At 45.6% G+C, this 15,044-nt stretch overlaps 1 protein-coding gene across 2 annotated transcripts; it reads left to right on the forward strand.

Moving 5' to 3' along the window:
* The first annotated feature begins 557 nt into the window (after positions 1 to 557).
* On the forward strand, positions 558 to 12,574 carry ncbp3 (nuclear cap binding subunit 3). 2 transcript variants are annotated; one of them, XR_009927108.1, is made up of 12 exons: positions 558 to 766; positions 4,646 to 4,711; positions 5,156 to 5,261; positions 5,361 to 5,486; positions 5,871 to 6,151; positions 6,440 to 6,548; positions 6,756 to 6,855; positions 7,396 to 7,505; positions 7,633 to 7,942; positions 8,996 to 9,330; positions 9,519 to 11,255; positions 11,286 to 12,574. XR_009927108.1 is itself a non-coding variant. In XM_062433774.1 (11 exons), the coding sequence occupies exons 1-11, from the start codon at positions 590 to 592 to the stop codon at positions 9,785 to 9,787; spliced, it is 1,989 nt and encodes a 662-aa protein (XP_062289758.1). In that variant the 5' UTR covers positions 558 to 589; the 3' UTR covers positions 9,788 to 12,574. The 2 variants fall into 2 exon arrangements, 1 of the variants encoding a protein (XP_062289758.1); XM_062433774.1 differs by having other exon boundaries at positions 9,519 to 12,574.
* The last annotated feature ends 2,470 nt before the right edge of the window (positions 12,575 to 15,044 follow it).

The following is a 15,044-nucleotide window of genomic DNA, read 5'->3' on the forward strand; positions in this document are numbered from 1 at the left end:
TCACGAGTAAAGAAAAATGTAATTGAATTAAAGAAATTTAATTTTAGCAGAAGATATTGACTTAAAATACAATTCCAATTTCAAGAATTATAATGAGATTGATTAAATAATATTCTTTTTCAACTGAAATGTCACTTTAAAAAACCAAAAAGCAAATTTTGCAAGAGGAGCTTAAAGTCACAGAAGATATTATCTAAGATAAATCTACAAATATCTTTCCACAGTTTAGTATATGCGTACTGTGTAAATAATATAGTGTAAAAATTACACATGTGAACATACAGGCTGTGTGACCGTCAGCGACACCTGGTGGAAGTTATATTAATGTCATTCTTTTTCTTCACTTTGATGCTTTTTATAGTGTTTTATTTGTATGTTATTTATTTATATAACATGCAAATAAAACACAATACAATGCATCAAAGTTAAACAGAACCAGATTATATAATGCATCTAAGCGAAGAAAAAGAATGACATTATTATAACTTCCACCTGGTGTCGCTGGCGGTCACACGGACCGTCTGACCTGCGGAGAAGAAGAGAAGCGTTGCCGGGTCAGGCAGCAGCAACAGCCGCAGATCGCAGCGCCATGGCGGCCGTACACAGCTTACAGGTGTCGGTGAAACCAGACAGCGGTTCGGACCGCTCCGAGTCGGATTCTGACTCCGAATCGGACCGGGATGCCCGCGGAGCCGAGCCGATGGAGGTGGAGGAGGGCGAGCTGGAGGACGTCTCCGTTAACCGGTCCCTGCAGGAGCTGCTGCCGGTAAGTGACCGAGAACAGGCCGTGGTAGACCGGGGGCTGGAGTCTCCTGTGGCCGGGGATAGTCCGTGGTAGACCGGGGGCTGGAGTCTGCTGTGGCCGGGGATAGGCCGTGGTAGACCGGGGGCTGGAGTCTCCTGTGGCCGGGGATAGGCCGTGGTAGACCGGGGGCTGGAGTCTGCTGTGGCCGGGGATAGGCCGTGGTAGACCGGGGGCTGGAGTCTGCTGTAGCCGGGGATAGGCCGTGGTAGACCGGGGGCTGGAGTCTGCTGTGGCCGGAGAGATGGAGGGGAGAGCCGGCGTGTGGTAACGTCTACTCCCGGCCCTCTCCCTCTCTGCTGGAGCTGCTTATCGGCTCTACGGGGGTTACCGGCTGATTCCCGTTTACCGGTTTAACCTCGGTTTGTTTTTAACGTGTTTTTGAGCAGCTGATGTTTGTTTGTTGTTATTTGTGTCACTTGTTGCTGTTTACCTCTCACGTGTCTGACATTACCGATGAACTCTAAAGAAAACTAGAAACGTAACGTTTTTACCGGTAAAATAACGTTAACGGTTAAAAAACGACTGAAAACCGTTGTTGGATTCTGATACCTTAGCAGCTGCTGATCAATCCGGCTTATTGATAACCTGAAGTATTATTTATTACATATTTAAAGGTGTTTCTAGGGCTGGACGATATATCGGAATTATATCAATATGAGACTAGATATCGTCTCGGAATTTGGATATCGTGATATGAGACTAGATATCATCTCAGAATTTGGATATCGTGATATGAGACTAGATATCGTCTTAGAATTTGGATATCGTAATATCGTGATATGAGACTAGATATCGTCTCGGTATTTGGATATCGTAATATCGTGATTCAGCATAAGTGTCTTCCTGGTTTTACATACAGTAAAATAAGATTGTTCTAGCTGTTGTATTATTTACCTTTTACCCACTTGGTCATTATATCCAAATTACTGATGATTATTTATCAAAAATGTCATTGTGTAAATATTTTGTGAAAGCACCGATAGTCATCCCTACAATGTTATGATATCGATATCGAGGTACTTGGTCAAAGCTTGTGCTAAACAATTTAGTGCTTTAGTAATTTAACTACTGGTTGTATGAATGGTGATGACGCAGCAAAGAGGTCACAGACAGAAAGCATGGGAAAGACATTTTACCAGTTTATAAATGTTTGAAACAAACTATCAAAAAAGACTAATGTCCATATTTCAGCTCTGAAACAAAGAAAACAGAGGTGATTATCTTAGTTCAACTAGCTATTACTTATAACATAAAATACTGTTTCAGTAAATATCTTTTTCTACATTGTTTCTTTAAATAACTAAACTAGCTGTATTTGCTTATCAATAAAAATGAAAAGAAGAAGAATTACAATTTATATTCAATAAAATAAGAATTACAATAACCACTGCATGGTCCCTAAACAGAGGCACTATGACCTGATGGGACATTCACGTCAGCATTTGCACATATTTACACAAAAATAAATTAGTCCCCGTCCCTACTTGCAAATGTTGCACCCAGTATTTGTGCATTTAATTTTTCTTGGCTTTTGAAAAGAGAGTTCTGATGCTCTTTGGTAGTTATGGTCTGGGGTCGGCTCATTAATGAAGACCCTCAGACAGACAGCGATGTGGTCTCATTGGAACCGTTCTTTGCATCAGATTTGACCCGAAAATAAAGGTAACTACAGTTAGCCAAACTAATGAATATAAAAGCTGCATGCACTGAGTTACATGCATCTTCAGTCACTGGCATGCCCTTTGTCCTTACCCGGTTCATCATTGAAAAATCTTTCACAGTTGACACTTGACACTGGAATGATGAGGCCAACTGCAGCCAAATAGCTGAGGATAGGCGAGATCTGGCCCCATCCATCACACTCACTCACAGGCAGTGTCATCGTCTCGCCTTCGGTTCTGTACTGAGGATGTTGATTTACATTAAATACACAAGGTGTCTGTTTTCAAAGCCTTTTTTAAAGACCAAGACTTATTTTACACTTGTCTGTTATACAGTTTGCCAATTTGAAGTGTTTCAATTATAACGTTGGGATACTTTTTACATTGCTTGCTGACCATATCATTCACCCACCTTGAAAATGTCTCCTTCATACAAATGATGCATGAAGAACTGGTACTCCTGGAGCACGGCGGTCTCCTTCCCAGGGAGAAACTTTTGTGTCAGGATCTTAAGGTTGGCGTAGTCACCGAGCGTAGCTGCCTCTGGTGCTGAAGGCTCCGATGATCAGGCTCTGGAACCTGATTTACCTGATATATATCAGCCACTGGTGTAAGGACAGGCAACCTAAATTAACAGAGTAGAGAAAAAAAATAAATGAAGGCAATATAACTTGATGGGTGCCTTGGATTCTCCCTTGTTGTTTGAAACCATGGATCCCCAAAACAAAGAGCACCTTCAATCAAAAAGATCTTAAAGAAAAAGAAAAACTTTATACCACAAATCTTGTCCACTGCTCTTCCCGTAGCAGGTTCACAACACCCAGTCCTCCCCTGTTCCTCTCCTCCTCATGTTGGATGGACATGGGGATTGGAGTCTCACCTGCATCCTTCATGTGTCTAAAGGTGTCAATCGTGACTGGAACCTATAGTTAAAGACCTCATAGTGTTGCCATCCAATTGTTGTAAATGTACAATATCATTGGGAGGCATCACAGACATAAATGTAAAACAACAACAAAACTCAATTTTATAAACTAATAACACACCTGCTGTCTTTGATATGGAGAAGGTTGACATTTGACCACAGGCACGCAAGGTGTGGCAACATGGTGCCACAAACCTGTAGGTTGTGCAAAATGTGTACAGGCCTTCGGTAACGGGGCATCGTTTAGGCCCTGCCTCCTCTGACTATGTGGCAAGGACAGCTGGAGCACCTCAATGACCTGGTGCTGAGAAAGCTACCTTGTGTCTTTTACCTCTTGGAATAAAAAAACCCAAACTAAACAGATTGATGATAGAACAGTACGCGTTAGTGTGAATGATTGTAACCAATATCTTCATCTTCAAGTCCGGGCGCCTCAGGATGGTAGCTGCTGCCTTCAGTGCTGCAGTCCAACTTACACTAGGATGAAAATATAAGTGCTGTTTCTGCAGGTGGTCCGAGAAGGTCTTCATATATTTAACCTTTTGGGAAGCATCCCTACAGGCGAGGGCAAGGCGGTGGGCGGCACAAGCTACCGCAACAATCTTGGGGAAGCTGTCACTAAGTTGCTCAGTGCCAAGCCAACATAGCTTCTCTGTTGGCAGCTGCTTGTTCATTGGTGACCATGGTGTCCGCCTTACCATCACTGAGGGCCACAATATAAAAGAACTGGTTAACAACCTGCCCCTCTTTATCTAGGTATCAGAATGGAACAAAAACATATGAAGTATATTGTATAAAAGTATCAAGTAATATGGCATGAATGAGTAAGCGGCTACAGGACGCTGTTGTGTTAGCTGTGGTGGAGCAAGCTAGAGAGTGAATGAAGAGAGTGAGCACTGCCAATCAGAAAGCCGCTGAATCAGATCAATAAAACGTTATTTACTGATTGTTTCACAGTGGTTACGTTCAACAGCACTAATAAACGTCCCCACACACCTCCACTCAACCCTCTGAATGTGAAACACCTGCTGCTGTTTAAAACACAGCAGCAGCTTTATGCTGCTCCCAAAGGCAGGTTTAACATCACTGCTCTTCAGACTAAAGACAGAATGTATAGTCGCCATCTTATACACAAAGACCCATGTCACCTGACAGTCACATGATGTGCCGATCCCACTCAGTAGTTACAGGTGTGTGGTTCTCAGGTGCGTTTGTTTAAACATGACGTAACTAATCTGTGTTTTTATTCTGCAGGACACGAGCCGGCGATACGAGAACAAAGCTGGAACGTTCATCACGGGGATCGACGTCAACTCAAAGGTACGACACACACAACACGCACACACACACACACACACACACACACACACACACACACACACACACACACACACACACACACTGTCTGAACCATCTGATGATAGACTTGTATAATCTCTTGCGCCATTGCTCTTTTAGAGTTGTGGTTTTTAGTTTTTGTGGGGAAAAGCTGCTCAGGATATCTTAAAGGACCGTTACCATGGCTACTGCATGTCAGACATCAATCATCATTTTTAAGATGATTGATGTTTATTGAGTAATTCCCCTGGCACTGACACCAACATGCCAGGGTGTATCTTAAAGATGATGATTGATGTTGTAATTTTGCATCATTGCTATTGGCTCATTGATCATTGAATCAATGTGTCACCTGACTGCTGGTTAACACACTCACTGGGAACACTGGGAACACTGTTGTTCTGTTGAACGCTGTTTTCTCATCAGGAGGCGATCGAGAAGAAAGAGAAGCGAGCGAGACGTTTCCATTTCCAAAGCGAGGTGAGCGTGGATCCGAGGAACGTGTTCCTGGATAAAGAAATCATGAGGAAAGGTACGAGGACCTGCTCACCTGTGCACGATGATGTCACACCTGCTCGTACTCATAGATGTGATTGGCTGAACCCTGTTGTTCTTCTTCTGTGGTGCTCAGCTATCCCCAACCTGAGGATGCAGGCGATTTACATGGCAGGCGTGGACGACATGAGCACCCAGGATGTGTTCGGATATTTTAAGGAATATCCTCCAGCTCACATCGAGTGGATCGATGACGAATCCTGTAAGTTACACACACACACACACACACACACACACACACACACACACACACACACACACACACACACACACACACTCACAGTAACACACACACAAACTCACACACACAGTAAGACACTCACACACAGACACACACTCATAGTAACACACACACATAAAGAGTAACACACACACACACACACACACATAAATAGTAACACACACACACTCACAGTAACACACACTCTCACACACACACACACACACACACACACACACACATTAACACTCTCAGTAACCCACACACTCACAGTAACATATATATACACACACACAGTAACACACACACACACACACTGACACAGAAGTTAAAATCTGTGCTCATCACCACATATTGGTTTCCTAGGTAACGTGGTTTGGCTGGACGACGACACGTCCATCCGAGCCCTTATCAACATCAGCCGGATGCCCGACCCGGAGGCGGTTACCACGGAGACGGAGAGTAGCAGCCAGCCGGACGAGCCGAGCAAAGGTCGCCGAGGACCAGGATCAGACGACGAAGACGAGGAGGAGGAGGGCGAGGTGGAGGAGGGCGAGGAGGCAGCGGTGAAGAAGAGCGGCGAGGAGATCGAAGGGAAGGAGAGCGACGGAGAGACGGAGCATAAGACGAAAGCAGAGAGCGGCCAGGTAACATAAACAATACACAGCTGATCAGGTTTATTGATCCACAGAGCTGATGACATCATTCTGTTTCCATTCCTCTGTGAGACCTGATACTGTTAGCCTGAATCAGATCCAACAGCTGATCGTGTGTGTGTGTGTGTGTGTGTGTGTGTGTGTGTGTGTGTGTGTGTGTGTGTGTGTGTTTGTGTGTGTGTGTGTGTGTGTGTGTGTGTGTGTGTGTGTGTGTGTGTGTGTGTGTGTGTGTGTGTGTGTGTGTGTGTGTGTGTGTGTGTGTGTGTGTCTCTCTCTCAGGTGGAAGACCTGTCGAGTGCAGAGGTTGAATCTCTGCTGAGAAACGATCTGCGACCGGCGACCAAACCGTTCAAAGGAAACAAACTGTTCCTACGCTTCGCTACGCACGGTAACACATACACACACACACTAATACAGACACAGTAACACACAAGTATACACACTAATACAGACACGCATAGTAACACACACACATTAATAGACACACACTAAGTCACGCGCACACTAACACACACACACACTAATACCATCAGTTCTGCTAAACAGAGAAAACAAAGTGTTTTATATTTTCTGCTCTTTTGTGTTTTGTGTGCAGATGATAAGAAGGAGCTGGGAGCCGCTCGGCGCAGCCGATACTACATGAAGTACGGAAACCCCAACTATGGAGGCATGAAGGGCATCCTCAGTAACTCCTGGTGGGTCACACAGTAACTTAAAACTGCATTCTATCAAAAGGCCACCAGGGGGCGACCGTTTTGGTGTCAAAAGGACTTCCGTCTCTATACAAGTCAATGGAGAATTCACCAACTTCTCACTTGATTTCTAACCTCAGTAAACGTTTTCAAAATGTGTTTATGGTCTCAATCGCTAGTTTAAAGCCTTCTTCAATGCAGTATGATGTTCATTTGGGACATTTTGGCCTCCCTGATTTTATATGTGACGATAAAGCAGGGTATGCATTAGGGCGTGGCTACGTGGTGATTGACAGGTTGATTGGTTCACAGGTTCAGGAGGGCGCCTCATGCTCCTCCTGAAGCCCATATAAGTAGAATCCATGTTTTTATTTTTCCCAGCATGCACCTGAAATTTTCAAGATGGCGCTGCTCAGATCCGATACTATTGGCCTCCGAGCAGCAGTCCACAAACCAATGGGTGACTTCACGGATGTTACGTCCATTTCTTATATACAGTCTATGGTCTCTGTATTTACTGTCTGCTCTCTGCTGTGTGTTCAGGAAGAGGAGATTTCACAACCGCAGGATCCAGAGAGACGTCATCAAGAGCAAGAAACCTCTGATAGGAGACAGCATGGGACACACACCACCATACACACACCGACACTCAGGTACACACACACACACACACACCACCATACACACACCGACACTCAGGTATACACACACAGCTGATGACTGTGTGTCACATGTTCAGAAACGGAAGGTTTTGATTGGTTGATGACTCTCTGTTCTCAGCCGACCTCGTCAACCTCCCCGAGGAGCCGATCAAGGAGGAAGAGGAAGAGGAGGAGGAGGAAGGCGATGAGGACATGGAGGAGGACGACAGAGTGGTGGAGTACAAGGAGCGAGGCGACAGGGGCGGGGCCTCGCGGGCGCTGGGGGCGGGGCTTCGCAGCCGGGCCTCGCGCTCGCCGTCTCCGTGGTCGGAGTCGGACGAGATGGACTACGACCTGGAGCTGAAGATGATCTCCACGCCGTCACCCAAGAAGAGCAAGAAGATGACGATGTACGCCGACGAGGTGGACGGGCACCTGAAGAACATCCGGTCAGTACCGTTTCCTCCTCTCAGATTAATGTCACATGACCGTTAGAGCTCCGTGTTTCACAGTTTACACCGGCCGAGAATAAGATGAAGAAATGATAGAAAATTAAGTAAACACGTTAGCTGAGAAATAGGAGCGAACTGGTGGCTCTCTGGAAGAAATGTTTAGTTATATTAACGCAAAATAAACTATATTGATATAAGCGATAACATCTCGTCCTATAGCTAGCACTAGCTCGTAGTGTTTTTGACTAAATTAATCGCAGAAATCCGAACTGACACATTTGAGTATGAGCTTTAATTTGACCCTTTCATACATAATTTTGGCAGCCTAAACATGCCCGAAAACTCACGAATGTTGACACACATGCCAGACCTGGTGAAAAATTTGATATTTTATGGATTGCGGAAATGGGCGTTGCAAAATGGCTCAACAGCGCCCCCTAGGCAAATGAAAAATAATTGAGCCCCTCACTCCAGATTGACGTAGACCAACGAAATTCGGTACACATATATATCATGCCAAGACACACAAAAAAGTCTCTTGGACCCATACCCTAACTCCAACAGGAAGTCGGCCATTTTGATTTGAATTTTCGATTTCTGTGCTATTTTTGCGATTTCCACACATCGTACTTTAACGAACTCCTTCTAGAGACTTAATCAGACCGACTTTAAATTTTCTCAGAAGCATCGCTAGACACTGGAGATAAAAAATATTTTTCCCCCGTTATACTTGGTTGCCGTGGCGATGCAGCATTTTTCGATGTTTCACCATTAAAAAAGAAGTGCTGGCCAAATGGCGCCACTTGCACTCCGTAGAAAATTTTTAAAAATTGAGCCCCTCTCTCCAGATTGACATGGACTAACAAAATTTGGTACCCATATGTATCATGTAAAGACGCACCAAAAAGTCTCTTGGACCCATACCTGAACTCCAACAGGAAGTCGGCTGTTTTGAAATTTTCAATTGTGGCGCTGTTTGTCGTCATTTCCACGCCTCGTACTTTAACTAGCTCCTCTTGCAATTTTAATTTATGTGTGTCTTTATTTCAGGAACAGGGTCGGGGGTTCGGGCTCTAGCAGCAGAGGGAAGTCTCCATCTCCCGCCAAGGTGACGGACGTTCGGCAGCTGCTGGAGGAGAAGCGTCAGGGTCAGTCCCAGCAGAGACAGCCCCCCCCGGTGGCCGTCCAGGGGAAGACGGACGTCCGGCAGCGGCTCGGGAAGAGACGCTACTCTTCCCCCGACAGGAGGCGCTCCCCCTCGCCCCCCTCCTCACCCAGAGAGACACCGCCACCCAGAGAGCCAATCAGAGACGTGCACCGCAGGCTTGGCGTGGCAAATCAGGACAGCCGAGGAAGCTACGCCAACTCATCCAAAGACAGGAAAAGTACGAAGAAAACTCCTCCTCTTCCTCTCTTCCTTCTCTTTTCCTCTCTTCTTCCTCTCCTCTTCCTCCTCTCTTCCTTCTCTTTTCCTCTCTACTTCCTCCTCTCCTATTCCTCCTCTTCCCTTCCTCTTTATCTCCTCTCTTCCTCCTCCTCTTTAATCATGTGACTTCCTGTTTCCTGTCTTTAGGCGCTCTGTGGAGCAGACTCGGCTCCGCTGACGGCGACGGCAGTAAGAGCGGAGGGAGGAGACGAGGAGGAGACAAGAAGGAGGGAGCGGGGGGGGAGGAAGAGGAGGACGTGGAGGAAGACGACTCGACACTGCAGGAGATGTGGGGCGCCATGATCAAACAGAAACAGGAACGTGTCACACACAAGATGAAGAAGAGCCGGCTGGACAACCTGCCGTCGCTGCAGATCGAGATCAGCCGAGACAGCAGCGAGGAATCAGACGCCTGAGAGGAGGAAGAGGAAGAGGAAGAGGAGAGACTCACTGACAGGAAGCTGATCTGATTGTCTTTAAGTTTCTGCAGGTGATGACGGATCAGTGAGCGAAGCCGTCGAGCAAAGACACGAGACAAGAAAGCTCGGGTTCATCTCACTGACAGAGAAAACATGTTCTAGTAATAAATGTTAGAGATGCTTTAAGCTGCAGAGTCTCTGATGATTATCTCACACAGTAAAACAGGATTCAACAGTGATGGACTCAGTTTAACATCAGACATGTTCTTCAGATGCTGGAACAGATCTCCTCTCTGCTTTATAGAGAGATTCAGATCATTGTTTATCTGTCTGGCTGCAGCGTTACTGTTCTGGTTCACTCTCTGCTCTCATAGCAAACCTCTGTTCTCTACCTGCTCAGCACCAGATCTGACCACAACCTGAATCCTGCAGGTTTTACTGTGTTTAATGAACCTGCAGAGAATTATTAGATATTTCCCTCAGGAGATGGTAGAGAATAAAAACAGAGAATATTAGACTAACATTCAGCAGCTGGACAGAAACACAGTGAACTAATGAATGACTTTATAAATAGAGAATATGACAGAAGTTAAGTTTTCAGACTATTTTTCTGCTAAAAAGTGAACAAAAGAAGATCATTATAACTTAAACTAGGATGAAACTATAAAATCCGATTAAAAAATGTGATTATTAACCCTTTACATTCTGTTCCTACATTGAACACTATACACAGTTTATAAAACATACAAATCTAATTCATCATATTCACATTTTTGGACATGCAAATGTAAAAAAACATATTTATATATTCTATCAAATGTTCTCCTGGACCATAAAATAGTGATTATGAAATATGAGTCAGAATATGAGCAGTATGTAAAGGGTTAAACACACCAGAAAGTAAACATCTCTGATCCACATATTCAGACTTTTATGAATCAAACAAAAACATACAGAATGATAAATGATCTGATCCGTCCTCCTGTCAGGAACCTAAACATCTGTCAGTGATGTCACTCTGACAGGAAGTGATGTCGCTCTCTCTCCTCTCACCTGAGCAGGTGTCATACAGCTGCTGCTCATGACATCATCATGACATCATCAGTGAATCATTCCTACGTCACGCCGTCGGCCTTTTTTCCCCCTAAAAACTGACTTTTATCAAACCTGCTGAGCTCCAAGGGACCATTCCTCTTCCTCCTCTTCCTCCCCCACCTCCTCCTCCCCAACCTCCTCCTCTTGCTCCTCCTCCTCCTACCCCACCTCTTCGTCCTCCTCTTCCTCAGTAACCTCCACCCAGACATTTAGTTTGCTTTAGTCTGAGCAGAGCTGTGATGTTCAGTGATGTCTTCCCTGCAGACAGCGAGGAGGAGGAGGAGTAAAGGATGAAGATGGAGGAGGAGAAGTAAAGGATGAAGATGGAGGAGAAGGAGTAAAGGATGAAAATGGAGGAAGAGGAGGAGGAGTAAAGGATGAAGATGGAGGAGTAGTAAAGGATGAAGATGAGGATGAACTGATAAACTCTGACATGAGGAAGCAGACAGACAGAGAGACTGATTAAACACAGAGATCCTTAACGAGCTTAACGAGGGACGTTTTCTTACATTTTTTTAATCACTTCCTGTGATGTCATCCTGCTGTCTGTCTGTAAGAGTCACATGATGAAGTCTGTGTGTTTTTATATTCAACGTTTAGAGGGGCCACACACACACACACACAGTCACACACACACAGCCACACACACACACACACACACACACACACACACAGTCATACACACACACACACACCAAACACACACAGCCACACACACAGCCACACACACACACACACACATACATACAGACACACACACACACACACAGCCACACACACACACACACACACACACACATACATACACATACATACAGACACACACACACACACACACACAGTCACACACACAGTCACACACACAGTCATACACACACAGCCACACACACACACACACACACAGTCATACACACACACACACACAGTCATACACACACACATACACACCAAACACACACAGCCACAGCCACACACATACAGTCACACACACACACACCAGGCTGAGTCTCTGCTGGTCATGAATTTCTATTTATTCGTATTAAATGTTAAACTTTATTTTCAGTTTAGAGAATATTAGTTAATTATTGATCCGTGATCATTAAAAGCTGAACACGTTTATTTTCTCACCTGAAGAAAAACCAGTAAAAATAAAGTTTAAACACGAGGCGTCTTCCAGCAGCTTCCTGTTTTATAAATCAGGTTTTTATATTTAAGACTTTTGCATCAGATGAGTTTCATGATCTCGTGTTTGTTTCCTCTCTTTTCTGAGTCAGAAACAAAGTGATTTAACTTCCTGCTCGTCTGTAAAAGTCTGAAATATAAAAACTAAACTGGAGTCGAGTCGCCGTCAGCGAGACTGATCGTTAAATATCTTTATTTGATAATCAATTATTAGATTTTCTCCGTTTGAAAGTGTTTAATATTTGATGCTTTCAGCGTCATGATTGTAAATTGGATTTATTTGAGTCACCGAAACATTAAATGAGATCAGCTGATTTATCAATAATCACAAAATGATCCCGATCAATAATCAGCTGTGAAACATCAGTTTTCCAATCGGCCTCGAATGCAGCGTCAGTCAGGATCAGACTGGTTTACTCTGACTGGTGTTACTGTTCCCAGCGGTCCCAGCCTGGTGTGGACTGATCTCATGTCACATATCTTCACAGTTCAGCTCTGCAGTGTTTCAACTTGTTGGAGAAACTCCAGAAAATAAAGAATCTTCTGTTTTTGTATTTCGTCTGTCGAGTTTTATTCAGATTATTTTATATTTATATCGAAACACAACAAAGCTTCATTTATTCTTTAACCTTCCTGTCGTCCTCCCGGGTCAAACTGACCCCGTCTGTTTTGACTGTTCCTTCTTTCCTTCCTTCCGTTTGTCCTTCCTCCCTCTTTCTTTCCTCCCTCTGTGCTCCCTTCCTTCTTTCCTTTCCTTCCTTCTTCCATCCTACCTTCCTTCCTTCCTTCTTCCTCCCTTCCTTCCTTCCTTGATTCGAGGACAACAGGATGGTTAAACCAATCAGGACAAACTTTAAAAAATGTCACAAAAACTGTGAAATGTTTCTTTATTCATTTATTTGGCTGTTTAATTATAATCCAGGATATAACTGGATGCACCAATCACATCCTGATTCTCAGTGTTTGTCTTATTTTAAGGATGTTTTTATCTAGGCTCTTATTGTGAAAGTCTGTAAACACATTCATCCTGTTTCTCAGCGGCTGAAGAATCAAAGGAGTCAAAGTCATTTTCACTCAAGAGCCAAATACTGTCCAATCTGACCTCATGAGGGCCAAACCATTAAAAAGATGGAGGGTGGGAAAGAAGGAAAGATGGAAGAAAGGGAGGAAAGTGGGCCAGATTGGACTCCTCTGCGGCCGGTTCTGGCCCACGGGCCTCATGTTCAACACCTCTGACATAAATTATACTTAAAATAAACAAATATTTCAGACCCACATTTAGCTAATAAAACCCATTAAACCCAACAGCAGCAGTTATATATATGTAATAAATCACAGTGTGTTAGTAGCAGTGAGGACAGCAGCAGCCTGCCTGGTGTTTCATTACTCCGGCTAATTATAACCCAGCAGTTAGTTCACAGCCTTACATGGCAGCCAGATCCCAGCTGTCACTAGATGATCAGCTTTATTAATGACTCATAACAAGCAGAAACCTGATGAAACTCCAGCAGCTGTCTGTGAGTCTACACAAGTTTATGTTTTAAAGAAACATCCTCGATCCTTTATGATCTGATTTGATGTGACCCCTCCCTGAGCTGCTACCTTATCGTGGTGGAGGGGTTTGCGTGTCCCAGTGACCCCAGGAGCCCAGTTGTCGGGGGCTTTATGCTCCTGGTAGGGTCTCCAATGGCAACAGGTCCGGGGGAGGGACCAGACAAAGCGTAGCTCACAAGCCCCCTTATGATGGAAAACATATATTATGGGGCGGCTGCGACTCAGGAGGTAGAGCGGTCGTCCTCCAACTGGAAGATTGGCGGTTCGATTCCCGGCTCCTCCAGACCACATGTCGATGTGTCCTTGGGAAAGACACTTAACCCCTAATTGCTCCCATTGCTGTGCCAACGGTGTATGAATGTGTGTGAGTGAGTTGTAGTGTAAAGCGCTTCGAGTGGTCGAAAAGACTAGAAAGGCGCTATATAAGTACAGTCCATTTACCATATATGGAGCCACCCCCCCCCCCTGGAGCCCCCAGGCCTGGGGGTGGGGCTCGGTGGCGAGCGCCTGGTGGCCGGGCCTGCACCCATGTGGGCTCAGCCCGAAGAGGCAACGTGGGACCCCTTCCAGTGGGCTCCCCACCTGTAGGAGGGGCCAAAGGGGTCGGGTGCAATGTGAGCTGGGCAGCTGAAGTCGGGGACCTCTAGGGACGTGGAACCTCTCTGGTGGGGAAGGAGCCTGAGCTGGTGCGCGAGGTTGAGAAGTTTCCGGCTAGATATAGTCGGTCTCACCTCGACGCATAGCAAGGGATCCGGAACCAGTCTTCTCAAGAGGGGTACTGGAGAGGAGGGTCCGTCGGATAGTCGAACCTCGGATTCAGGAGGAGCAATGTGGTTTTCCTCCGGGTCGTGGAACTGTTGACCAGCTCTACTGTAAACTGGGTCTGAGTCCTCCCATGTGCAACTGGATATTGGACTTTCTCCCCGACAGGCCTCAGTCTGTACGTGTAGGAAGCAACACATCCAACACCGTCCGGCTGAGCACTGGCTCCCCGCAGGACTGTGTTTGAGCCCGCTGCTCTTCACCCTTATGACCCACGACTTCTGCGCACGACAGTGGCGGGTCTCATTCAGAACAACGAGGAGCTGGCTGGTGCACCAACAACAACCTGGACCTGAATGTTGACAAGACAAAAGAAGGAAGAACTAGCCCATCCACACTCTCTTCATAGGCGGCGCTGCAGTGGAGATCGTCCAGTGCACCAAGTTCCTGGGGGTGCACATCTCCAGTGACCTGACCTGGACCAAGCACACGTCCTCCCTGACCCAGAAAGCCCACCAGCGACTGCACTTCCTGCGCCGGCTGAGGAAAGCGCACCTTCCCCCTCCCATCTTCACCACCTTCTACAAGGGAACGGTGGAGAGCATACTGACCAACTGCAACTCCATCTGGTATGAGGGCTGCACTGCCTCAGACCGGAAGG

Source organism: Scomber scombrus, chromosome 14 (assembly GCF_963691925.1).
Source record: "Scomber scombrus chromosome 14, fScoSco1.1, whole genome shotgun sequence".
Classification (NCBI taxonomy): domain Eukaryota; kingdom Metazoa; phylum Chordata; class Actinopteri; order Scombriformes; family Scombridae; genus Scomber; species Scomber scombrus.

Coding starts and splice junctions, on each gene's coding strand:
- ncbp3 (XM_062433774.1), top strand. CDS start 590: ATGGCGGCCGTACACAGCTTACAGGTGTCGGTGAAACCAGACAGCGGT. Junction 767..4,645: donor CCCTGCAGGAGCTGCTGCCG/GTAAGTGACCGA, acceptor TTTATTCTGCAG/GACACGAGCCGGCGATACGA. Junction 7,943..8,995: donor GGGCACCTGAAGAACATCCG/GTCAGTACCGTT, acceptor TCTTTATTTCAG/GAACAGGGTCGGGGGTTCGG.